A 27,696-nucleotide genomic window follows, 5' to 3' on the forward strand; every position below is an offset into this window, starting at 1 on the left:
TTGTGCAAGTTCTCCCACTTAAAAAAGATGAGAGGCCTGTAATTTTCATCATAGGTATACCTCAACTATGAGACATAATGAGAAAAAAAAATCAATAAAATCACATTGGCCCTCATTTACTTAGAAAATCGGGTTGTAAGTCTATCTTGCTTTCTTACCCGACTGCTTTTTTCCCCTGATATTCATTATTATGTCGCATCCTGTTTGTCGCACGTGGGTTTTGTTGGTTTTGGTTTCCAACTCCTCTGAGTTGTCGGGAAAAAATCCACAACAATTCAACAAATTCAGGTTGGAAACCTTTATAAATACGTGGGAAAGCTCAGAAATGTCGTTTACGCCCCTTTTTCGGGTTTGGGAGAATCCACATCGGGTCCGTTGGGAAAAAATTAGCATCGTGTCGCAGACTGGCGCACGATGTCTGCGACATGTCGCAGACAAAGAAGCGCCAAAAAAAAAACGACAAAACAAGTGGGGTTTAGAATATTAAATGAGGGCCATTAACTGATTTTTTAAGAATTTATTTGCAAATTAGGATGGAAAATAAGTATTTGTCACCTAAAAACAAAGAAGGTTGCTGGCTCTCACAGACCTGTAACTTCTTCTTTAAGAGTCTCCTCTGTCCTCCACTCGTTACCTGTATTAATGGCACCTGTTTGAACTTGTTATCAGTATAAAAGACACCTATCCACAACCTCAAACAGTCACACTCCAAACTCGACTATGGCGAAGACCAAGGAGCTGTCGAAGGACACCAGAAACAAAATTGCAGACCTGCACAAGGCTGGGAAGACTGAATCTGCAATAGGTAAGCAGCTTGGTGTGAAGAAATCAACTGTGGGAGCAATTATTAGGAAATGGAAGACATACAAGACCACTGATAATCTCCCTCAATCTGAGACTCCACAACAAGATCTCTCCCTGTGGTGTCAAAATGATCACAAGAACAGTGAGCAAAAATCCCAAAACCACATGGGGAGACCTAGTGAATGACCTGCAGAGATCTGGGACCAAAGAAACAAAAGCCACAATCAGTAAAACACTACGTCGCCAGGGACTCAAATCATGCAGTGACAGATGCGTCCCCCTGTTTAAGCCAGTACATGTCCGTCTGAAGTTTGCTAGAAAGCACTTGGATGATCCAGAAGAGGATTGGGAAAATGTCATATGGTCAGATGAAACCAAAGTAGAACTTTTTGGTAAAAACTCAACTCTACGTGTTTGGAGGAGAAAGAATGCTGAGTTGCATCCAAAGAACCCCTTAACTACTGTGAAGCATGGGGGGTGGAAACATCAAGTTTTTGGGCTGTTTTTCAGCAAAGGGATCAGGACGACTGATCCGTGTAAAGGAAAGAATGAATGGGTTCATGTATTGTGAGATTTTGAGGGAAAACCTCCTTCCATCAGCAAAGGCATTGAAGATAAAGCATGGCTGGATTTTTCAGCATGACAATGATCACACCACCCGGGCAATGAAGGAGTGGCTTTGTAAGAAGCATTTCAAGGTCCTGGAGTGGCCTAGCCAGTCTCCAGATATCAACCCCATAGAAAACCTTTGAAGGGAGTTGAAAGTCTGTGTTGCCCAGCGACAGCCCCAAAACACCACTGCTCTAGAGGAAATCTGCATAGAGGAATGGGCTAAAATACCAGCAACAGTGTGTGAAAACCTTGTGAAGACATATAGAAAATGTTTGACCTCTGTCATTGCCAACAAAGGGTATATAACAAAACATTGAGATGAACTTTTGTTATTGACCAAATACTTATTTTCCATCATAATTTGCAAATAAATTCTTTAAAAATCAGACAATGTGATTTAATGGATTTTTTTTTTCTTATTATGTCTCTCAAAGTTGGGGTATACCTATGATGAAAATTTCAGGCCTCTCTCATCTTTTTAATGGGGTAGTACTGTGCTGACAACTTATCCCCTATCTAAAGGATAGGGGATAAGTTGCCTGATCGTGCGAGGTACTGCCAATGGGGACCCCTGCTATCTCGCACGCAGCACCCCGCTCTCATCAGGCCCCGGAGCGAACATCGCTCCGCATCTGATGACTTCTGATCACCGGGGCCGGAGTATCGTGACATCACGGCTCCGCCCCCATGTGACATCATGCTCCACCCCCTCAATGTAAGTCTATGGCAGGGGGCAAGACAGCTGTCTCGCCCCCTGCCATAGACTTGCATTGAGGGGCGGAGTGTGACGTTATATGGGGGTGGAGCTGTGATGTCACGATCAACGGCCCCGTCATCAGACCCGGAGCGGATGTTCGCTCCGGGGCCTGATGAGAGCGGGGTGCTGCGTGCGAGATCACGGGGGTCCCCAGCGGCGGGACCCCGCGCGGTCAGGCAACTTATCCCCTATCCTTTAGATAGGGGATAAGTTGTCAGCACGGTAGTACCTCTTTAAGGACTTGTACAATTGGTGGCTGACTAAATACTTTTTTGCCCCATTGTATATCACTGACAAAATCTGACTACATAAAAACAGAAGAAATATCTGGCTCCAGGTGTTTTAAGTGTACTTTGTGACATTTCAGGTGTCACTTGTAACAAGGTAAATATTGTTCAGCTGATGTCAATTACAGAATTACAGGGAAGAAAAAAAAAGCTAAACCAGTTTTGGTGGCCTTTGCCTACAATACAAGTCTTAGCTGAGTTCCTTTTTTTTTGTTTCTAGAACTGGTGGAACTACATTGTTGACATGGGCTCATTTTTCGTCACTAGATTTCATGAGGTGTGATGATTCGCCCGTCTTTTCAGTGTTCAGATTAACAAAACAAATAAGGGACATCTTATTTTTATTCATTTCACTTCAAAGCTCAATATAATTATGCTATCAAACACCATCTTTGAAGGCATTCTCCAACTCAAATAAGAAACAAAATGCAACCTGATAGTTAGTTTTCTGGTTTACCAGAGGCACTGGGGTGCTTTGGCCTGCCCCATTCCCTTTGTTCACTGACCCTGATGATGCACTGTCCCTACTTGTTCTAAACCCAATGCAGCCTCAGTGAATGTCTGCAGTATGCTTAGGATGTCATCGAAAGAGTAGAGAGAGTGCATCATCAGGGAAGAAAACAAAGTCACTGAGGCTGACCAGACAGCCTGTGTATTTTATTATTTTAAATCCCTAGCAGGCTGTATTTTGTTTGTCTGCTGATAGCAGCCAGGGACCCGCCGGTAATGGTGGACATCCGCAATCGGGCGGATGTCTGCCATTAACCACTCAGATGCCCTGATCAATACAGATCACGGCATCTGCAGCATTGTGGTTACTAAAATGGATGATCGGATCACCCGCATCGCTACCGCGTCGATCCGATCATCCAGAACATCCTCACCTGCCTCCGCTGCCTTCCACGGGTCTTCTGCTCTAGTCTGCAATCAAACAGACCAGAGCAGAAGATGACCGATAATACTGATCAGTTCTATGTCCTATGTATAGCACTGAACAGTATTAGCAATCGAATGATTACTATAAATAGTCCCCTATGGGGACTATTAAAGTGAAAAAATAAAAGTAAAAAAAGTAAAAAATAAAAGTAAAAAAAAAACATTTTAAAAACCCCTCCCCCAATAATAACGTAAATTGTCCCATTTTCCCTATTTCACCCCCAAAAAGTGTAAAAAAAATATTTTATATACATATTTATATACAAAAAAAGTCCAAAATAGCTGCTTTTTTATAAGATTATATAAAAAAAAAAAATTATAAAAAATGTATTCAAAGTTTTATATAAGCAAAGATGGTATCAATTAAAAAGTACAGATCACGGCACAAAAAATGAGCCCTCATACCACCACTTATACGGAAAAATGAAAAAGTTATAGGTCTTCAAAATAAGGGGATTTTAAACGTACTAATTTGGTTAAAAAAGTTTGCAATTTTTTTTAAGCGCAACAGTAATAGAAAGGCATGATATCATGGGTGTAATTTTAATAATATTGACCCAAAGAATAAAGAACACATGTCATTTTTACTGTAAATGGTATGGCGTGAAAACAACACTTTCCAAAATTAGCTAAATTGTGGTTTTTATTTCCTCCAAAATTGTCCTTTTAATTTCCTCACACAAATAGTATTTTTTTGGTTGTGCCATACATTTTATGGTAAAGTGAGTGATGGCATTACAACAGACAACTGGTCGCGCAAAAAACAAGCCCTCACACTAGTCTGTGGATGAAAATCTAAAAGAGTTATGATTTTTTGAAGGCGAGGAGGAAAAATCGAAAATGTTAAAATAAGGCTGAGTCCTTAAGGGGTTAATACTTGATATATATATATATATATATATATATATATATATATATATATGCTTGATAAGCTAAAGGGGTGCTCCGATGGAAAACATTTTTTTTTAAATCAACAGGTGTCAGAAAGTTAAACAGATTTGTAAATTACTTCTATTTAAAAATCTTAATCCTTCCAGTACTTATCAGCTGCTGTATAATACAGAGGAAGCGCCCGCGGGTTACCTTTGATTAGTTCCCTAATGTGGGGACAGCTCGCTGCAGATGACAATTCATTGGGGGGGAGGAGAAGGAGAACAGTGCCCGCGGGTCACATATGATTAGTTCCCTAATGTGGGGACAGCGCGCTGTGGATGACAATTGATTCATTCCCTGATGTGGGGACTGCATGATAGCGCTGCAGCTGACATGTTACTAATTCCCCCGCCATGGGGAACGTTCGCCCACGGGGGGAATGATGATAGACGATTTTCCCCACGTGCGCACGGTCCCCATGGCGGGGAAGGGCTTACATGTCAGCCGCAGCGCTGATACAGGGTATTCAGTACATTGTGAGCCAGGCGCAGGGCTCGCTGACAGAGGGGGGAGACATCCATCCCCCTGCAACAATTCAATGAATATTCATTACAGGGGTGTGGAAAAGGGGCAAAACCATTGGAGGAAAAAAACAAACTGCAACACCTGCAGCACTGACGTCTTGTCCACAACAGTGAACAAACATGGCCGCAAGTTTGGAAACAGTCAAAAGCAACCAGAAAAATTACTAAACTTCCTTCCCAGAAAAGAGGTCAGTAAAAAACATATATGCTGTGGGCAGGTGTATAACGTGTGAATTACAAAAGTGCTAAACTTGCTAAAACTGTAGTACCGGATTACCCCTTTAAGCTGGTCATACACAAGATTCCCCGCAGACTTTATGAATCTTATATTGTTTGTATTGTAGGAAACCTACTGTCTTGTATTGCTTCAGTTATATTACTTTCCCACAATAGGTAGGAGTCAGTCTGCAATTTTTGTGTAATCAAAACTGGCAACAGCGCTATACAGAGGTCAGAGAATGTAATATCACCTGCTGTTTTAGTCATGCAACCTGCATGACTGAAAAACATGTTTGATGTCCTGCTAGCTGCTATGGTGAATGCCCAAGAGGCCAGCTCTTCTGGATAAGTAGCTTGAACTCTCTGTGTCTATAGCTTCCTCGGTTCCCTCTCTTAGCCATGGTTGACACTTCTAGATGTCTCCTGAGTGGATGCTAGCACTGTCAATCATAGCTGAGCCCGCCTCTTAGATACTTGTCATGGCAATAGCCTGGAACTCTTGGAGGAAATACAGTGACCCCCTGACCTATGATGGCCACAACATACGATCATTTCAACATACGATGGCCTCTCAGAGGCCATTACATGTTGAAGGCAGCATCAACATATGACTTTTGTATGTCGGGGCCATCGCATAAACGGCTATCCGGCAGCGCAGACTACTTCAGCTGCCACTGGATAGCCGTTTACGGTGCCCCGTGTGGTCCGCTGACGATCACTTACCTGTCCTCGGGGCTCCGGCACGTCCTCTTCAGGATTCCCTGCATCATCGGCGCTCTCCATTGTCGTCATAACGTCGCTGCGCTCGCCGTCCCATCATCCAATAGGAGCGGCGTGCATAGTGACGTGATGGCGGCGACGGAGAGTGACGATGCCGGGGAAGCGGAGGCCTTGCCGGAGCGTCGGGGAAACCCTGGGGACGCGCCAACAGCAAAGTTAAACGTAAAGAATAACAAAAGCTGAAAATGCATATTTTTGGTCACATCATATTTCAGAAGAAAGAGAACATGTCATTTTTGACGTAAAGTGCACTACATAAAAACAAAACCCCACAGAAGTTTCACAATTGTACTTTTTTTTTATAAATATTTTTTTTTTGAGTCACGGTACATTTATGGTTAAATACAAGTTGTCTTTACAAAGTAAAACTGGTCGTGCCACAAAAAAACAAGTCCATATAAGGGTCTGTGGATGGAAAGGTAAAAGAGAGGCTCTTAAAAAATGAGGAGGAAAAAAATGAAAAAGCAAAAAAGAAAAGTTCCTGCGTCCTCGAGGCCAAAATGGCCATTTAAGGGGTTAAAAAAAGAGGAGCATTTTTTTTAATCTAACATACTTTTTAACCCCTTAAGGACCAAGACCATTTTCCTCTTAAATGGGTACTCCGGCGGAAAACTTTTTTTTTTTTAAATAAACTGATGCCAGAAAGTTAAACAACTTTATAAATTACTGCTATTAAAAAATATTTACCCTTCCAGTACTTGTTAGCAGCTGTATGCTACAGAAGAAATTCTATTCTTTTTGAATTTCTTTTTTGTCTTGTCCACAGTACTCTCTGTTGACACCTCTGTCCGTGTCAAGAACTGTCCAGAGCAGCACAAATTTGCTATGGGGATTTTCTCCTGCTCTGGACAGTTTCTGACACGGGCATCAGGTGTCAGCAGAGAGCACTGTGGACAAGACAAAAAAAGAAATTCAAAAAGAATAGAATTTCCTCTGTATCATATAGCTGCCATTAAGTATTGGAAGGGTAAATATTTTGGGCGTTTTTCAGTTTTTGCTCTTTCATTTTTTCCTCCTTACCTTTAAAAAATCATAACTCTTTACATTTTGCACCTAAAAATCTGTATTATGGTTTATTTTGTAAATTTTGGGGGCTTCCGTTTCTACGTAGTACATTTTTCGGTAAAAGTGACACCTTATCTTTATTCTCTAGGTCCATACGATTAAAATGATCCCCTAATTATATAGGTTTGAATTTGTTGTACTTCAGAAAAAAAATCATAACTACATGCAGGAAAATTTATACGTTTAAAATTGTCATCTTCTGACCCCTATAACTTTTTTATTTTTCCGTGTTCAGGGTGCTATGAGGGTTCATTTTTTGCGACGTGATCTGAAGTTTTTGGTGGTACCATTTTTGCATTGATCTGACTTTTTGATTGCCTTTTATTCATCTTTTCATGATATAAAAAGTGACCAAAAATACGCTATTTTGGACTTAGAATTTTTTTTGCACGTACGCCATTGACCGTGCGGTTAAATTAGTGGTATATTTTTTTAATTCGGACATTTCCGCACGTGGCGATACCACATATGTTTATTTTTGTTTTTATTTACATAGTTTTTTTTTATTATTGGAAATGCCGGGTGATTCAAACTTTTATTAGGGGGAAGGGATAATTCAAAGGGTTAATGATTTTTTTACACTTTTCTTTTGCAATATTATAGCCCCCATGGGGGACTATAACATTGCATTTACTGATCTTTAACAGTGCTCAATGCATCTCCATAGGGATGCATTGATCAGGGTTTTCGGCGATTGATTGCTCAAGCCTGGATCTCAGGCTTGAAGCATTCAATCGGCGATCGGACTGCAGGAAGGAAGGTAAGAGACCTTCCTCCTGTAGTGCAGCCGTTCGGGATGCCGCGATTTCACCGCGGCGATCCCGAACAGCTCCCTGAGCTAACCGCCACTTTTTACTTTAACTTTTAGCCGCGTGGCTCAGCTTTGAGCGCTATTAGCGCCGGGTCCCGGCTTCACTATGCCAGGCCCACCGCTATATGTTTTGGGGTCTCCGTGGGACCCCGCATTATATCACGGGAGCGGGACCAAGGACGTACTCATAGGTCCTTGGTCTTTAAGGGGTTAACTTTCTGGCACCAGTTGATTTAGAAAAAAAAAAAAAACACCTGTGGGGTGTAAATGCTCACTGCACCCCTTATTACATTCAGTGAGGGGTGTAGTATCCAAAATAGGGTCACATGTGGGGGGTCCACTATTCTGGCACCATGGAGGCTTTGTAAACACACATGCCTTCAATTTCAGACACATTCTCTCTCTCCAAAAGCCCAATGGCGCTCCTTCTCTTCTGGGCATTGTAATGCACCCACAGAGCACTTTACATCCACATATGGGGTATTTCCATACTCAGAAGAAATGTGGCTACAAATTTTGGGGGGATTTTTTCCTATTTTTCCTTGTGAAAATGAAAAATGTAGGGTAACACCAGCATTTTAGTGTTTTTTTTTTTCATTTTCACATCTCATTTTAATGAAAATTTGTCAAACACCTATGGGGTGTTAAGGCTCACTATACCCTTATGTTATGTTTCGTGAGGGGTGTAGTTTAAAAAATGGGATCACATGTGGATATTTATTGTTTTGCGTTTATGTCAGAACCACTGTTAAATCAGTCACTCCTGTGCAAATCACCAATTTACACCTCAAATTGGTGAGCCTTGTTGTGCGCCCGCAGAGCACTTTGCCTCCATACATAATGTATTTCCGTACTCAGAATAAAATGTGTTACTAATTTTGGGAGTCTTTTTTCCTTTTACTGCTTGTGAAAATTAAAAGTATGGGGCAACACTAGCATGTTAGTGCAAAAAAGCTTATTTTTTTTACACTAACATGCTGGTGTAGACCCCAACTTTAGCTTTTCATAAGGGGTAAAAGGAGAAAAAGCCCCCCTAAAATTTGTAACGCAATTACTCTCGAGTACAGAAATACTCCATATGTGACACTAAACTGTTGCCTTGAAATACTACAGGGCTCCAAATCGAAAGAGCGCCATGCGCATTTGAGGCCTACATTGGGGATTTGCAGCCACCACAAAAACACCCTACAGCAGTGTTTCCCAAACAGGGTGTCTCCAGCTGTTGCAAAGCTCCCAGCATGCCTTGACAGTCAGTGGCTTTCCAGCAGTACTGGGAGTTGTTGTTTTTCAACAGCTGGAGGTTCAACAGCTGGAGGTTTTGGAAACAGTGCCGCACAAGACGTTTTTTTTTTTTTTTATTGGGTGGGGGGTGGACTGTGTGAGGGGGTGTATATGTAGTGTTTTACTTTTTTTTGTGTAGTGTAGTGTTTCACATTCACACAGGTGTGGGTTTACAGTGAGTTTCTCGTTGGGAGTTTGAGCTTCTGCGAATAATTTAATCTGTTTTAGGGTGTGAGAGGAAGCCAGGGTACCTGGAGATTGCCCTCACAAACACAGAGAGAACATACAAACTCTTTGCAGATGTTGTCCTTGGTGGAATTTGAACCCAGCGCTACAAAGCAACAGTGCTAACCACTGAGCCACCATGCTGTCCCTCCCTAAAGTTGTTTTCCAGTGCAATCTTTCCTCACCCAAGTTTATTGTAACTCTTTCTTTGTTTTGTTCTTATTTTACATTTTACTATCTATATTATAAAATAATCCTAAAATTTTATATTTTACTATGTATATTATTAAAAAAATCATTAAATGTAGTTTTCATACTCGTCACTAAGTCCAATAAAAATCTGATACTTCCTATTCTGTGGAGCTCATTTTTCAGTAGTGTCATTTTTAACATCACAGACAAGAATAGAGTAAAAGGTAACACCAGTAGATGAGACGACATCAGGCCATTTACAATAGGCGATGGTCACCTCAATGCACAATGACCTCGGCAATGATCTTCCATAGCAATGAATATAGTTAGCTCTAATCTGTTGCCCCTGTGGGGCTAGCTGTAATGCATATCACAATATGCTATTAAAGGGGTACTTTGGTGGGAAACAAAATTTTTTACATTAACTTGTGCCAAAAAGTTAAACACTTATCAGCTACTGTATGCTGCAGAGAAAGATGAGCTGTTCTTTTCTGTCAGGAACAGTTCAGAGCAGGAACAAATCCCCATAGCAAACCTCTGCTGCTCTGAGAAGTTCATGACATGGACAGAGATATCAGCAGAGAGCACTGTGGTCAGACAGAAAAGAACAACTCAACTTCCTCTGTAGTATACAGCAGCTGACAAGTACTGGAAGATTAAGATTTTTTAAATAGAAGTAATTTGCACCAGCTGATTAGAGAAAATTTGTTTTCCACCGGAGTTCCCCTTTAACAGCTGGTCAGACAAGATGGTTGCCCCCAAAGATGGTTGCCCCCATAATAATAAGCAAAAAAAATTAAATAAAATGTACAGTCATACAGTATAACCAGATTACAAAAAAAATATATAGGGAATGAATTTACTGAAAAGCAATTTGTAATTCTTTCCCTTCATGACTAACCACAAAGTATAAATGCCTCACTTCATATTCTATACCCCTTTTCTCTTAAGCAGAGTATCCCCCTCTGTTATTGGCTTTTTCTAATAGCTTATTCTTTAAGAAAGTAAATAAACCATTTTTGGACGCTGAATGTGCATACCCAGCCTACAGCATCTGATCATTCAATTTTAATCCTATAAGGCCAAAAAACATTTCAAAGGCAAACTGACAAAACAAACAGCTTTATGAAAAGTATCTCTAATTGTGGATTACAGAATGAGAGAATTGCAAGCCTCTTTTAAATAGATATAAATGAATATAGTCTTGGTAAAACCTTTCCATATAATGACTAATAATAATAATAATAATAAGGTCTACTGCATACCAGAAGAGAACTTTCTAATGCAAACATTTTAGCAGTATGGGAACATAGCACTTATAGGACCAGGATTTCTGCACAGTGTGGACTCCATTCACATTAGAACAGACTGGTTCTGAGAAAATACCAACAATCTTCCCAGTGGGTGTCTGGAACTTGGCATTAACAAGAACATTCTCAAACACTGACGTTTCCTGTATGTTGGTTAAAAAAAGTCTTTAAATGGGCAATGTCATGGAACTGCTTTTTTGATGTGTCATACAGACCCCAATTGATGGCTAGATAGTGGTGAGAGTAGCGTGTGCTTAGTGCGTTCTCTCCCACCTAAACCAGGTAACCAAATTGGTTTAAAAATGCAAGTCTATGTGACTGTCTGGATCCCATAAACAGACAGCAAAGAGAGAAGCACACTTACATTCTATTGTTCTACTGGTGTGAAAACTCTGACCGATCAAAACTTTCAAATTGTCTCTGTGACAGACACACTTTAAAGGAGTACTGCAGCCATAGACACTTACCTCTATCAGCAGGATACGGGATAAGTGTCTGATTGCATGGGGTCCGAACGCTGGGATCCCTGCGATCTCTAATACTGGGATCCGGCATTGCCGCAGCTCTGCACGGCTAATGCGCGTGTCGTAAGACCTCACTGAGTTTGACGACTTGGCCCCTCTATACAGCTCTATGGGAAAGGCGGAGATGCATCTCTGTCATAGAGATACATAGAAGGACATGTCGGCCACAGCGTCATGACGACATGCCTCCTGCGCGGGAGAGCCGTGTACAGGAGATTGTGGGGGTCCCAGCATTCAGCCAATACCCCCCGCGATCAAACACTTATAGGGGATAGGGGATAAGTATCTATGGCTGCGGATCTCCTTTAAGAGCTCTATATGTCTTAAAGTAAAGATGCTTTACTGTATTGGTTTAATTATAAGGGGAATTAAATATTATTTATATTGTGTTTATATTTAAATTATTATTGACGGATTAAATACCTATTAAGTTGAGTTCTAGGTTTCATTTTGGTTCTTTATACCCATGTTTGTTATGGCTCTATAAGAAAGGTTCCTATAATCTTTTTCCATGTTTGCAAACTGCATTCAACATACAACTCTGGAAGATGTCCAGGTGTATATTACAATATTTCTATGGATTCCTGTAGCTTGCAGTGACCTTTTGGCATATATTGAACTGGTTTACATCTGGATACCATATTTTATAAACTTTGTCCATTACAACAGCATACTTCTATAAATGTACACATTAAAGGGGTACTCCTGTGGAAAACTTTTTTTTTTTTAATCAACTGGTTCCAGAAAGTTAAACAGATTTATAAATTACTTATATTAAGGGTGCATTCACACGCTATTGCTAGCAGCAGGTTTCACACTGCGGGAAACCTGCGGCGAGTTACACTACCATTGATTTGAATGGGTCCACAGACAGTCTGCAATAGTGTTAGATTTGTGGACTGTCCGTGGACCCATTTAAATCAATGGTAGCGTACCTCGCAGCGGGTTTCCCACAGCGGGAAACTTGCTGCTAGCTACTAGAGTGTGAACTCACCCTTTAAAATCTTAATCCTTCCAGTACTTATTAGCTGCTCTATACTACAGAGGAAATTTTTGGGGAACACAGAGCTCTCTGCTGACATCATGAGCACAGTGCTCTCTGCTGACATCTCTGTCCATTTTAGGAACTGCCCAGAGCAGCATATGTTTGCTATGGGGATTTTCTCCTTCTCTGGACAGTTCTTAAAATGAACAGAGATGTCAGCAGAGAGCACTGTGCTCGTGATGTCAGCAGAGAGCTCTGTGTTCCAAAAAGAAAATAATTTCCTCTGTAGTATTCAGCAGCTAATAAGTACTGGAAGGATTAAGATTTTTTTTAACAGAAGTAAGTTACAAATCTGTTTAACTTTCTGGCACCAGTCGATAAAAAAAAAAAAAAGTGTTCCACCGGTGTACCCCTTTAAAGTAAATATCTAGTTATGAGAATAAATATAATTTTTTTTAATGATCTATGCAAATAAGCTTCCCCCCAGAAGGAAGAAAATGTTTCATTAGTGCCATCTATAGACAGCCTCTCCGTAAGTCAATATCCCACCCATAAAAGAGCAAGCCATAGTGCATGAACATATATTGTTATGTTTATTAATTAATATTTACAAAGTGAAACATTTGGTATTGTTAAGTCTCTCAATATATCTTTATATATATATATTGATGTCCCATTATTCCTCTTACTGAGTTCCAAAGCCCCATGCAGATATAGAGTTAAAGAGGTTAAAGGGGGTACTCCACTGGAAAACATTTTCTTTTAATTCGACTGGTGCTAGAAAGTTAAACAGATTTGTAAATTACTTCTATTAAAAAATCTTAATCCTTCCAGTACTTATCAGCTACTGTATACTACAGAGGAAGTTCTTTTCTTTTTGAATTTCTTTTCTGTCTGACCACAGTGCTCTCTGCTGACATCTCTGTCCATGCCAGGAACTCTCCAAAGCAGGATGGGTTTGCTATGGGGATTTGCTCCTACTCTGGACAGTTCTTAAAATGGACAGAGGTGTCAGCAGAGAGCACTGTGGTCAGATAGAAAGGAAATTCAAACAGAAAAGAACTTCCTGTGGATCATACAGCAGCTGATAAGTACTGGAAGGATTAAGATTTTTTAATAGAAGTAATTTACAAATCTGTTTAACTTTCTGGCACCAGTTGATTAAAAAAAATGTTTTTTTTTCCAGCAGAGTACCCCTTTAACTGACTATTAAATATTACATAATACATAACAAGCTATTGCTATATATCCGTTTTTGCATTTTCATTTTTCCTCATCACCTTCTAAAGATCATAATGCTTTCAATTTTGCACCTAAAAATCCATATGATGGCTTATTTTTTTGCGCAACCAATTCTACTTTGCAGTGACATTAGTCATTTTACCCAAAAATCCACGGCGAAATGGAAAACAAATTATTGTGCTACAAAATTGAAGAAAAATTTACATTTTGTAACTTTTGGGGGTTTCCGTTTCTACGCAGTGCATTTTTCGGTAAAAATAACACGTTATCTTTATTCTGTAGATCCATATGGTTAAAATGATACCCTACTTATAAAGGTTGGATATTGTCGTACTTCAGAAAAAAATCATAACTACATGCAGGAAAATGTATATGTTAAAAATTCTCATCTTCTAACCCCTATAACTTTTAGATTTTTCCATGTACGGGCCGGGATGAGGACACATTTTTTGCGCCGTGTTCTGAAGTTTTTATTGGTTCCATTTTTGTATTGATCGGACTTTTTAATCGCTTTTTATAAATTTTTTCATGATATAAAAAGTGACCAAAAATACACTATTTTGGACTTTTTTTGCGCGCACGCCATTGACCATGCAATTTAATTAACAATATATTTTTATAGTTCAGACAATTTTGCATGCGGTGATACCACATATGTTTATTTTTATTTACACAGTTTTTTTTTTTTATGGGAAAAGAGGGGTGATTCAAACTTTTAAGGAAGGGGTTAAATGACCTTTTTTACATTTTTTTTTCACTTTTTTTTTTGCAGTGTTATAGCTCCCATAGGGAGCTTTTAGAGATGAGCGAACTTACAGTAAATTTGATTCGTCACAAACTTCTCGGCTCGGCAGTTGATGACTTATCCTGCATAAATTAGTTCAGCTTTCAGGTGCTCCTGTGGGCTGGAAAAGGTGGATACAGTCCTAGGAGACTCTTTCCTAGGACTGTATCCACCTTTTCCAGCCCACCGGAGCACCTGAAAGCTGAACTAATTTATGCAGGAAACGTCATCAACTGCCGAGTCGAGAAGTTCGTGACGAATCAAATTTACTGTAAGTTCACTCATCTCTAAGAGCTATAACACTGCACACACTGATCTCTTATGCTGATCCCTGCAAAGCCATAGCTTTGCAGGGATAAGTCAGATAGGTGCTCGATTGCTCAAGCCTGTAGCTCAGCCTTGGAACAATCAATCCCCGATCGGACGCTGCGAAGAGAGGTAAGGAGACCTCCGCCTGCGTCCCAGCTGATCGGAACATCGCGATTTTATCGTGATGTCCCGATCAGCCCGACTGAGCTGTCGGGAACCGTTTACTTTAGTTTTCAGACGTGGCGGTCAACTTTGATCGCCGCGTCTGAAGGGTTAACAGCGCGCGGCACAACGATCGATGCCGCGCGCTGTTAGCCCAGGGTCCCGGCTATTGTTAGCAGCCGGGACCGACCCAGTGTGATGCGGGGTCACGGCGTGACCCCGTTTTTCACACCGGGATCGGGCTTAGGGCGTACAGGTACGCCCTAAGTCCTTAAGAGGTTAACATGTTGATTCTGAGGTCATGTTCAAACAGATTTGTAAGGTACTTCTATTAAAAAATCTTAATCCTTCCAATAACTATCAGCTGCTGAAGTAGAGTTGTTATTTTCTGTCTGGCAACAGTGCTCTCTGCTGACATATCTGCTTTTCTCTAGAAGAGGTTTGCTATGGGGATTTGCTTCTACTCTGTACAGTTCCCGAGACAGGTGTCATCAGAGAGCACTTAGACAGAAAAGAACAACTCAACTTCGGCAGCTCATAAGTACTGAAAGGATTAAGATTTTTTTTAATAGAAGTAATTTACAAATCTATTTAACTTTCTAGAGCCAGTTGATATATACAAAAAAGTTTCTTCCAGGATAACCCCTTTAACAATATAAATTGGGATAATGTCCTCCAAAACAAGAATACTGACACTAAATGGGGACTTTTAAGAATATTTTAAATTCTCACTGTAAGAGGTGTATACAAGGGTAAGGAATAAAAGTAAACCAACATGGGTGAATAAAAAATGTAAGGGGGCAATAAATGACAAAAATTAAGCATTTAAACTACTAAAACAGGACGGCAGTGAAGAAGCATTAAAAAGCTATAGAGAAAAATGTTAAATATGTAAAAAACAGATAAAAGCCGCAAAAATAGATACAGAAAGACTCATTGCCAAAGAGACTAAAACTAAAATCAAAATTTTGTTTAACTATGTAAATAGCAAAAAAAAGGTCAAAAATGAAAGTGTAGGCCCTTTGAAAAATTATGAGGAAGAAATTGTAGACGGGAATAAGGAAAAAGCAAATATATTAAACAAATTCTTCTCCACTGTATTCACCGAGGAAAATTAAATGCCAGGTGAAATAGAGAGAGATAAGGTAAACTCCCCAGTACAGGTCACTTGTCTAACCCAGGAAGAAGTACAGTGCCACCTACAAAAAATGAAAATAGGCAAATCTCCAGATGGCATTCACCCCCGTGTTCTAAAGGAATTAAGTAATGTGATAGACAAACCCCTACAATTCTTAATATTCAGAGACTCTATAGTAACAGGGACTGCTCCCCAGGACTGGTGCCCGCCACATGGCAAATGGGGTGCCAATATTTAAAAAGGGGTCAAAAGTTGACCCCGGGAATTATAAACCTGTTAGTTTAACCTCTGTTGTATGTAAATAGTTTGAGGGTTTTCTAAGGAATGCTGTTTTGGAGTATATTGGTAAAAATAAATTTCTGACCCCATATCAGCATGGCTTTATGAGGGATTGGTCCTGTCAAACTAACCTGGACAGCTTTTATGAGGAGGTGAGCTCCAGACTGGACCAAGGGGAATCGCTGGATGTCGTATATATCTGGATTTTTCCAAAGCATTTGATACGGTGCCACATCAAGGATTGGTGCATAAAATGAGAGGGATTGGGCTGGGGTAGAATGTGTGCAAGTGGGTAAGTAACTGGCTCAGTGATAGGAAACAGAGGGTGGTTATAAATGGCACTTATTCTGATTGGGTGACTGTTACTAGTGGGGTACCACAGGGGTCAGTCTTGAATCCTGTTTTTTAGTATATTTATTAATGAGTAGGGACTCATTAGGGATATAGGTTGAACTTGATGGACTCTGGTATTTTTTCAACCTTATGAACTATGTTACTATGTAGATTGGCAGCACAGTTCCCCCCACATTAGATTGGCAGCATAGATCCCCCATATTAGATTGGCAGCATAGTTCCTCCACAGGTTGGCAGCATAATTCCCCCACATTAGGTTGAAAGTATAGTTTCCTCACATTATGTTGGCAGTATAGTTCCCCCACATTAGGTTGTGGTTCCCCCACATTAGGTAGGCAGTATAGTTCCCCCACATTAGGTTGTGGTTTCCCCAAATTAGGTAGGCAGTATAGTTCCCCCACATTAGGTTGTAGTGCCCCCATTAGGTTGGCAGTATAGTTCCCCCACATTAGGCTAGCAGTATAGTTCCCCCACATCAGGTTGTAGTTCCCCCACATTAGGTTGGCAGTATAGTTCCCCCACATCAGGTTGGCAGTATAGTTCCCCTCACATTAGGTTGGCAGTATAGTTTCCCCCACATTAGGTTGGCAGTATAGTTCCCCCACATTAGGTTGGCAGTATAGTTCCCCCCACATTAGGTTAGCAGTATAGTTCCCCCAGATTAGGTTGTAGTTCCCCCACATCAGGTAGGCAGTGGCCCCCACAGACATACAGCCTTTAGCCATATACAGTGTATGGCTGGAGGCTGTATGTCTTTGTACTGCCACACTTTAGTGCTCCGACCACCGTTACTCCGGTCAGGGGTCATGATCTACTGCTATGGCCTACAGTCTATAGCAGTAGGTCCCGGGACTGGAGGAGCGGTGGCCAAAGCACCGAAGATTATTTTCCGCTGGTAACTCACCATGTGCGTCAGACCACACATAGAATACTGTGTACAATAATGGGCACCAGTGTACAAGAAAGATATAGTGGAGCTGGAGAGGGTTCAAGGACGGGCAACTAGATTAATATGGGGAATGGAAGGACTACAGTATCCAGAAAGTTATGAGAATTGGGGTTATTTACTTTAGAAAAAAGAAGGCTTAGGGGAGACCTAATAACTGTATACATATATCAGGGGACAATACAGAGATCTCTCCCATGATCTATTTATACCCAGGACTGTATCCATAACAAGGGGGCATCCTATACGAGAAATGAAGGTTTCTACACCAGCACAGATGGGGAATTCTTTACTGTAAGAGCAGTGAGACTATGGAACTCTCTGCCAGAGGATGTGGTCATGGAAAACTCTGTAAAAGAGTTCAAAAGGGGCCTGGATGCATCTTTGGAAAGTGATAACATTGCTGGTTATGTATACTAGATTTATAGGGACAGAACATTGATCCAGGGATTTATTTTGAATGCCATATTTGGAATCGGGAAGGAATTTTTACCTCTTGTATGAGGGTTTTTTGCCTTCCTCTGGATCAACTCATTAGGGATATAGGTTGAACTTGATGGACTCTGGTATTTTTTCAACCTTATGAACTATGTTACTAAGTAGATTGGCAGCATAATTCCCCCCACATTAGATTGGCAGCATAGTTCCCCCATGTTAGATTGGCAGCATAGTTCCTCCACAAGTTGGCAGCATAGTTCCCCCACATTAGGTTGACAGTATAGTTTCCCCACATTATGTTGGCAGTATAGTTCCCCCACATTAGGTTGTGGTTCCCCAACAATAGGTAGGCAGTATAGTTCCCCCACATTAGGTTGTGGTTTCCCCAAATTAGGTAGGCAGAATAGTTCCCCCACATTAGGTTGGCAGTATATTTCCCCCAACAATAGGTTGTAGTTCCCTTCATATTTGGTTGGCAGTATAGTTCCCCCACATTAGGTTAACAGTATAGTTCCCCCACATTAGGTTGGCAGTATAGTTCCCCCACATTAGGTTGGCAGTATAGTTTCCCCCACATTAAGTTGGCAGTATAGTTCCCCCACATTAGGTTGGCAGTATAGTTCCCCCCCACATTAGGTTAGCAATATAGTTCCCCCACATTAGGTTGTAGTTCCCCCACATCAGGTAGGCAGTGGCCCCCACAGACATACAGCCTTTAGCCATATACAGTGTATGGCTGGAGGCTGTATGTCTTTGTACTGCCACACTTTAGTGCTCCGACCACCGTTACTCCGGTCAGGGGTCATGATCTACTGCTATGGCCTACAGTCTATAGCAGTAGGTCCCGGGACTGGAGGAGCGGTGGCTAAAGCACCGAAGATTATTTTCCGCTGGTAACTCACCATGTGTGTGTCCTCGCAGCCGAAATTAATCTGGGAGGGGGGGAGGGGGCAATTGCCCTGTTCACCCCCCCCCCCCCTGGATCTGCCACTGATGTTTTGTGAGGCAGCCTCTTTAAATGGCCGGATTATGACTGCTTCTGGTAGTCTCTAGAGGGAGCTGAGTATCTGCTGAATACTACTTATTGGAGACTTGGGAGTTCTGTGAGCAGTGTAAATAAGGGGGACCCCCACTTATCAAAGATTTATGGCAGATCCTTTGGATATGCCATAAATGTTGAGATGAACATTTACTATAAGACTACAACTACATTGTGTTTTTAGTGTAATACTACATGCATAATTTTAACTTTTGAGTTACGGCTGTAGGGCAAACAATGGATAGAGTTGTATGCAATCTCCAGGACTGTAGCTGTCACACAAAAATCAATAAAGTAATACTACTAAAAGTCAAAGTGTGGCCTTGGCCTAAAATATACTTTTTTTCCCCCCAATGGCATATAGCATGTATGTAACTGTAGAGGTATACATGCTTTTACAATGTATATAACATTTTTGGTTTAATTCATTAATTGATCTATTCTTTTATATAAATACACCAAACCCAGTTGGCAAACAGACCATACCTTTGTTTAAGCGGCATAAAACAACATTGGCTATTTTAATTTACTTCCCAAACAACAGAACATATAGTAAATGGTTTCAAGGTGAGGATTTCTATTGTTTATACTCTTGTATAAAGCCTGTACTTGTAAAAAGTTTCCTCCCATGCACTTATTTTTCACAAACTTTTATAAGTTACTGTATAAGGACACATCTACTGCTGCTGCTGGTTGCTATATAAGTAACCACAACAAGTGGATAATACCCTGAGCTAAAAGCAAGCTGTAGTACACAAATAATATGAGTGCTGAGGGCTCTTAGTTATGGTTTATGGAGACCTCTAACCTGTTAACTGTTCTAAGGGATAATTTCTAGGATCGGGTCTGAGTAGTTTATTTACATGCAACATTAGGGGTTTCTATAGTCAAGGTCATGGAACAACTCTCTGGAATCAGATGCAACATAGCACCATACTTTCTAGGAAAGCTAATTTTTCTAGGATAATCCCATGAGCCATGGCGCAAAATTTGAGTTACTTATGTAAATCCCACCACAAAGTGGGTGTTCAGGGGTTTTTCAGGGCCATCTCAGGGGCAGGGCTTCATTGTCCCAATTTTGGCATAAGAATCTATGGAAACTATATACTAAATACTAGCAACAAATGTTCTGGGATATTTGAGTTTTAGTTATATAATCCCTTACACTATTAATGTTTATCCTATGTTGCTATAGTTCTGGTGACATTACTTACATCTCTGCAGACATACACAGTCAGCAGCACTAAATGACGTGTAGCTCTTCCTTTGTTTAGGCTACTAATGGATTGACTGTAAAGCATAATAAATGATACATCAAGTCCTTTTAGGAGTGCAGATCACAATTCTTCAGTATTGTAGCCCTTGATGCATTTCACTCATTGTGACCATTAAACGCATCAGGAATAGCAAGTGCTTTGACCAAATTAATTTTTCACTTCACATGAATACAATGTAAGCAGAAATAAGTGACCTATATACACAAGTCAGCACATGCAGAATACATAGCACTCTATACAAGTGCAGGTATGCTTTAAAGTCTACATAAACAACTGGGGGTGCACTGCCGGCATGGCCAACTTGTAGGTCCACTTCTAATCTTCATAAAGGCCGCTGTAACAGAAGTAGCATGTCTGCATTAAATATTAAATAGAGGATCCCTGAAGAACTCACAGCTTACAACTTCCAGTAATGAAGCATGCCTTAAATGATTCATTTGTTTTATCTTTTATTAGTGTAAATCAGCTTTACCTTGCGGACTGGATGAGAAGTAACAGAGTATGTAAAATATGATGGTAATACCAATAGGTGGCTGGTTAATGTTTCAAAAGAACCGAGATGCAATTAAGATGTAAACACTTTCTCTTAACGTTGTAAAGGGCTGTGACAGTTCTTGAAGAGAAGCCATGAGAAAATGCCAAGTGCTTTTCCAGCTCACTGAAAACTCTGCAATTCAATGAATCATCATATATATATATAAACCAAATAAAGCAAGGGCCCCCAGTCGGCCCCTGGCCACACCTCTGCCCCACTCCTATTCGGACAGCAGCCTGATTGGTGATGTCTGGCATTAGCCGAGGGAGTGGGAGCTGGCACTGTGTGTACATGTTCGCCTTGTGTCCTTAGGGCTCATTTACACGGAAGGATCTGCAGCGTATTTTACGGTGCGGATCCGCTGTAAATAGACCCTACAGTGCTGCCTCCATCCGTGTCTGCTCATAGTGGCAATCTGCCGCTACAAACAGACACGCTTTGATGTTCATGTTTGCCGCGCGCATGCGCAGTATACTCGCACACATCGTGGCTGCTCTCAGCCTAGCTCAGGGAACAGGAGGAGCGCCTGTGATGTGTGTGAGTATACTGCATATGTGCATGGCAAACATGCACCTTGAAGCGTGTCTGCTCGTAGCGGTGGATTGCTGCTATGAGCAGACACAGATGGAGGCAGCACTGTAGGGTCCATTGTCAGCGGATCCACATCGTAAAATATGCTACAAATCCATCCATGTGAATGAGCACTTAGGGTACGTTCACACGTACAGGATCTGCTGTAGATTTTCTGCAGCTGATTTTGCGACCTATTGAAGCTAATGGGTTGCAAAGTCAGCTGCACAAAATGTGCAGCAAAAATATGCAGCAGATCCTGAACATGTGAATGTACCCTTAAAGGGGTATTCCAGGATTTTTTTTTTATATGACTATGCTACAGGGGCTGTAAAATTAGTGTAGTTCATAATATAGTGTCTGTACCTGTGTGTGACGGTTTTCTCACAATTCTTCTGTGATTTTCGCTCCAATATTTATTTTTACCAGCATACAAAATGACTGTTGTCTCAGATTTTTCCCAGCTTGCAATGTGGCCAAGACCTGACTCACTAGTCAGATGATGACAGGGAGCCTGCCTGCTTCAATGGGTGGAGGGATCGCTTGGTGGGAGAGAAATCAATCTGCAACAGCTGTAGGCACCCTGATTAAAAACCACAGGTCTTTGAATGGATGTAGCTCATTTATGTTTCAATGGGTGGGGTGGCTGATGTGTGGGAGGGAGGAAAATGGAATTGTGGGATTTGTAGTAAAAAAAAGAAAGGTAAACAGGAAATACCAATTCACAAACAGCTAGCCACAGTGTTATGGTAATCTCACAACATAGCCATTTAGCCCCAAGACAAGCGCAGATCCTTCCTAAGCATGTCCATTACTGTCTGCCAGGTATGTACTAAAATCACCTCATGGTGGATAACCCCTTTAAGGGGTTAATGATAAATAAACAAGCAGTGTGTTCACATGTTGTCGCCCCAGTAGGGTCACTTTCCCTCCTCCAGTGTCCACAGGTCACCAACAGGTCACATTACCAGAATTTTTTTTTGAAAAATCGTGGCAAAAATGGCGCAGTTTTACAGCAATTTTGAAAAATCGTGGTAAAACGGCGCCATTTTTCCCACAATTTTTCCCAAAAATTGTTCTGGTAATGTGACCTGTTGGTGACCTGTGGACACTGGAGGAGGGAAAGTGACCCCACTGGACTGCTACTATACACATCACCCAGCCCCAAGTTATACTGCTGATCACATGAAGTGGCCGCTCTGTGTTCCCGGGAGTCCTGTCAGCTTTCAACCTCTTCCTGTGCTGGGGGCGGAGCCATCAATCAGGTTCCCTTTATTCCTGCGTTGCTGCCTGTCTCTGCTAATGATATGCAGAGCAGGAGCAGTGCAGGGATATTTATATAAAGACATCACCTGAAAGTAGCGCTTGTTTAACTGGGGATCCTGGGCAAGTGTCCTGAATCCGCAGTAGCTGCAGCGGGCCTTTTACCCAGCCGGGCCTTCGGACCACGGCCGAATGGACCGGCTGGTCAGTCCGCCCTGTATATATTTCAGAACCAATGAATAAGATGATGATCATTGGACACAAAGCAGATGTGAGTTGTATTATTGTATGGACTTTACATTGTCCATTTGGCAAACAGAGCACTTTAAAACAATCTTAATTTTATTAAAGAATAAAGATTAAGAAGTTCATTAAATTCTGGTATTTATATATAAGGATCATCGCATCTTTACCCAGATCTTATCCAGTCATGGTAATTTACTTTAATTCTCTTTTACATGGGACTTTGAGTAAGAGTAGCAAAGAAAATGACTGACATCTTACCTAATAAATACTGCACTAGAAAAATGAGTTTATTGAAGTGTGACTTACACAAAGAACTTTGGATAATACACCCTTAGGGCATTTTCCCATCCGTGTTACAATGTCTATTGTCTCTGTCACAGGATCAGAACAACAAAAATGACAGTGGTGCCAGATCCATCGCTTGACAGACCCAATATGTCATTGATTTACAAAGCAAATATGCATTTTGGAGATTATTTTCTATATGTAAGCTATAAAAAGAAGTTCAATGATAATAGAATCTTGCATGAATGTAAGGACATGAGCAGCTGGCAAGCAATCTTATCTTCACTTATCTTGGGAAAAACAATGGCCTAGACAATACGTCTTTTTTTTGTTTGTTTTTTTAAGAGCTGAGGGACTTCCCTCAAGTCACCCAAGTGCAGAAAAAAATACAAAACGTGTTCACACAAAAACGTGCACTAGGATGTGGTCCATCGCAAGCCCTTCTCTGATAGGAGAGAGCCCCCCCAATAAACCAAAACCCTTCACCTCCAGGTCAAAAGGTTCCAGGTACAATGTCCCCTTTCATCAAAGCTACTCAGGGACCAAAAGTGCTCCTGGCGGACAACTAGTTGAATACTTGTTTGGCCAACAATTATCTCTTCCAAACTCTCCATACACTTGAACATTCAGCATGGCCAAACAATCAGGTTTCTCCTATGGGGATGGGATGGGAGGGGAAAGACACCTCCGGTTGCAGGGTATGCCTGAAATTACAAAAGTGTAGGACACTGAAAACTCAACATGTCGTCCCTTCTCTTGACCCACATCAGCTGTCGATGGAGAGTTTGGGGGCCACTGTATAACATAGACAGCAGAAGAGGGTGACTTCTACCATTTTAGATGATCATCTAATATTAGTTCTTGTTAGGTCTTGCTTTTGCAGATGTAACCTATTTGTTTCAATCTGCTGATGGCTGTGTTGGATTTTTTTGGCTGCTGATCAATCACTATGATCTATCTATCTTGTAATTTTCCCCCAAAGTCCATGGTAAGCTATAGCACTAATAAGTGTTTTTTTTTCCTTAGGCACCTATCGTAAGACATTATAAAATGCTCAAAGAATGTATAAGAAACATTAGTTTAAGTTCTAGATAATTTTTCCTCCAACTGAAAGCTATGAAGGAAATGTACTATCAACAAGATACAGTACACTTATTGTAACAACAACACTTTGAAGACCATCTTCATTCAATGACTCAAAATTCATGCATAACCCCAATAACTGCCATAAGGCAAAGAAGCAAAGTTATAGAACTTGTTGTGGCCCATAGTGAAACTTCTTATAGCTGAGGGTCATCTTACTAGAGAGCAACTGATCCTATTGGTGTAGAAAAGAACTTTCTGTAGACTATTAGGGTCTTACCAGACAACTCATTCTATCTCAACTTCCCGAACTTGTGTGTACAAAATGTATTTTCAGGTTTTGCATAGAATCAGTTTAATAAAATCCATCCATACACACACCATTAAGTCCCCAATGTAAAGATTGAATAAAGCAGGTGTTATTGATGTGACACTGTTTTATTGACATTCCCTTTCACTCAGAATGAACGAGGATCATGGTAGATTTAATGTGCACAGTTTTGAGGGGACTCTGTGGAGCAAGAGGCACATTTAAGATGACCGGTCATGAGAGTTGTGTTAGAGCTTGGCAACTGAAAGGATCACAAGCAATGTGTCGTAGGTTACTGGTCCGACATGGCATGTACCTACAAGTTAAAGCCAGCTGTGGAATGATAACTAGGAGCACTTCCCATCACAGTTAAAGACATTTCCCATCCAGTATTCTCTCCGGGGTAAATGCAGGCTGGCATAGGCAGTGAGAAAATGCTTTGACGTAGGTACATTTGCCTTTTTTTCAAGTAGAATTAGTGCTATTCAGCCTGCATATCAAAACCCTCTGCCTCATGGAGGAACATGAAAAGCTGATGGTTACAGTATCGACGCTCATGTTTGACCTCCTTATGTGAAGCACCTGAGTATAAAGGACTGAATGCAGACATCTCTTCTAGCTCCATACAGCCTGTCCTTCTGTCTGCGTTCACACTGCAATGAATTAAGCGCGCACGTTTGGCATTTGCTGAAAGAAAATACAGTAACCCAAACCATATGCAGTTCTGTAAAAGGAGAATGGGATTTGGTAGCTTACCTCGTCCACTGTTAGGGGCATACAGATCCGGTACTCCTTTACCAACATCCTGGGCCCAGCGTTGGTTCTGTACTCTGGGAAAACTTTGTCAAGCTCTCTGTGCTTCCCTCACCTTGCAGTATGTGCCTTTTCTCAGCAGGGCTTCAGGCACACCTTTGCATGAAAGTGAAAAACTCCACCTACCACCACACACACAAAAATGTTAACTCATTGCTGACTGTGCGGTGGCCGGGGACACTAAAGTCTCCTGCTATAACCTCCCATCTCCAGCCTGAAGCAGCTCTGTCAGTGCAGTGTTCTTGTTTTCTCTCTCTCTTGCCTTCTCTCTCCCTCACATCCCCCTCTCCCTTCTCCGTTTCAACATAATGCCTTCTCTTGCCTTTCCTGATTGATGTGTGATTTCTGCCTAAATGTGCATTTTCTCGTGCATTATTTACTAGTATATACAAGGAGCAGACACACAGTCACTAAAGTGTATCAGAGCCGCCAATTCAGCTCAGACTATATTTATAGAGCACATTTAGACTAATGGCATTTCTGGCACTTAATGTATTTATGCTTCATATCAAATGGAAAATATATAACACTTGGAATGGGGACCATGGGAATGCACTATGCTACCATATTCCTGTCAATCTTATGTGATTTTGGTCAATAGTCATAGAGAGAGATTGTGATCACATATATTTATTACTTCTTCCTTATTTATAGAAAGATGGCATTACATGTATTCTGTAGCACTGTACCTAATTTATTCACTCACATTGCTCCCTGAACCCTCACAATCTGTGCACTATTGTATCTAGTAAATGGAAGTACCCTCAGCATGTATCCCCTCTATATCTAACTTTAAATGCAGTCCATTATACTGCATACTTGTCCACTGTATAAGACACATATAGTGGGGCAATTTCATAGAAAGCCTAGTGACCTATTGGTTTTAGAATAAAGGAGGACGCCACTCCAAACACCAAAAAGACTAATGGAAATACTAGTAAAAGGATACACTCTCTGGTTTAAGGTATGTGGACTTCTGAATGTCACATCCATATGTATTTTTGTTTTTGGTGCCGATGTAGTATTAACATATTCTGCAGCACTATACAGACATTGCCACTGTTTACTGCCCCTGTGTCCAATAGGAGCATAGGAGGATACTGGAGTACCCAGGGGGAAACCCATACCCACTAACAATTGAAATTTTTTAAAGGTTTAATTTATGTATTTGCATGAAATAATAATAACAAGACAGTGAACATACAAAAATGCAAGACCAATAATGTGTTGCAACAAAGCTTGAAGCTCACAATTATCTCGAAGGTGATTGTGCGTATTGCATATAATTTCCTTGGGGCCATGGCCAAACCATGAAAATGGTCGTAACCTTATCGGCAAAAATGGGACATTAAACCAGATGCTTCTGTGCAATGAACAGTAGTTTTGCATGTTTCCTTAATAAAACTACTGTTCATTGCAGAGAAGTGCCTGGTTTTATGTCCCATTTTTGCCGATAAGGATACAGCCATTTCTACCTGACCTTCTATCGCTAGATGACCATTTTCACCGAAGGGATCTGGGGCTCCTGACCATCACTTTTTATCTCTAGCACTACAAGGTGTTGTGCTCTTAGCATAACACCTCCTGGTAAGAAGCAATTTTTGTGTTCTTACCACTGCTTTTCCCGCTAATGTCCTTGTCACGATGCCGGCTGGCAGGTAGTGGATCCTCTGTGCCAGAGAGGGATTGGCGTGGACCGTGCTAGTGGACCGGTTCTAAGCCACTACTGGTTTTCACCAGAGCCCGCCGCAAAGCGGGATGGTCTTGCTGCGGCGGTAGTGACCAGGTCGTATCCACTAGCAACGGCTCACCTCTCTGGCTGCTGAAGATAGGCGCGGTACAAGGGAGTAGGCAGGAGCAAGGTCGGACGTAGCAGAAGGTCGGGGCAGGCAGCAAGGATCGTAGTCAGGGGCAACGGCAGAAGGTCTGGAACACAGGCTAGGAACACACAAGGAACGCTTTCACTGGCACTAAGGCAACAAGATCCGGCAAAGGAGTGCAAGGGAAGTGAGGTAATATAGGGAAGTGCACAGGTGATTACCCTAATTGGAACCACTGCGCCAATCAGCGGCGCAGTGGCCCTTTAAATCGCAGAGACCCGGCGCGCGCGCGCCCTAGGGAGCGGGGCCGCGCGCGCCGGGACAGAACAGACGGGGAGCGAGTCAGGTAGGGGAGCCGGGGTGCGCATCGCGAGCGGGCGCTACCCGCATCGCGAATCGCATCCCGGCTGGCAGCGGGATCGCAGCGCCCCGGGTCAGAGGACGTGACCGGAGCGCTGCAGCGGAGAGAGAGAAGCGAGCGCTCCGGGGAGGAGCGGGGACCCGGAGCGCTCGGCGTAACAGTACCCCCCCCCTTGGGTCTCCCCCTCTTCTTAGAGC

General features: G+C 41.6%; 1 protein-coding gene across 1 annotated transcript in view; it reads right to left on the reverse strand.

Annotated features, from left to right (window-relative positions):
• Positions 1-25,601, reverse strand: part of LOC130293840 (cytoplasmic phosphatidylinositol transfer protein 1-like) — a 218,742-nt gene extending 193,141 nt beyond the window's left edge. Inside the window, exon 1 of the mRNA XM_056542999.1 lies at positions 25,262-25,601. Coding sequence (XP_056398974.1) covers positions 25,262-25,309 — 48 coding nt within the window. The 5' untranslated portion in view covers positions 25,310-25,601. The remainder of the gene's footprint in view (positions 1-25,261) is intronic.
• Between the last annotated feature and the right edge of the window lie 2,095 nt (positions 25,602-27,696).

This window comes from Hyla sarda, chromosome 10 (genome assembly GCF_029499605.1).
Source record: "Hyla sarda isolate aHylSar1 chromosome 10, aHylSar1.hap1, whole genome shotgun sequence".
In the NCBI taxonomy this organism is placed as follows: domain Eukaryota; kingdom Metazoa; phylum Chordata; class Amphibia; order Anura; family Hylidae; genus Hyla; species Hyla sarda.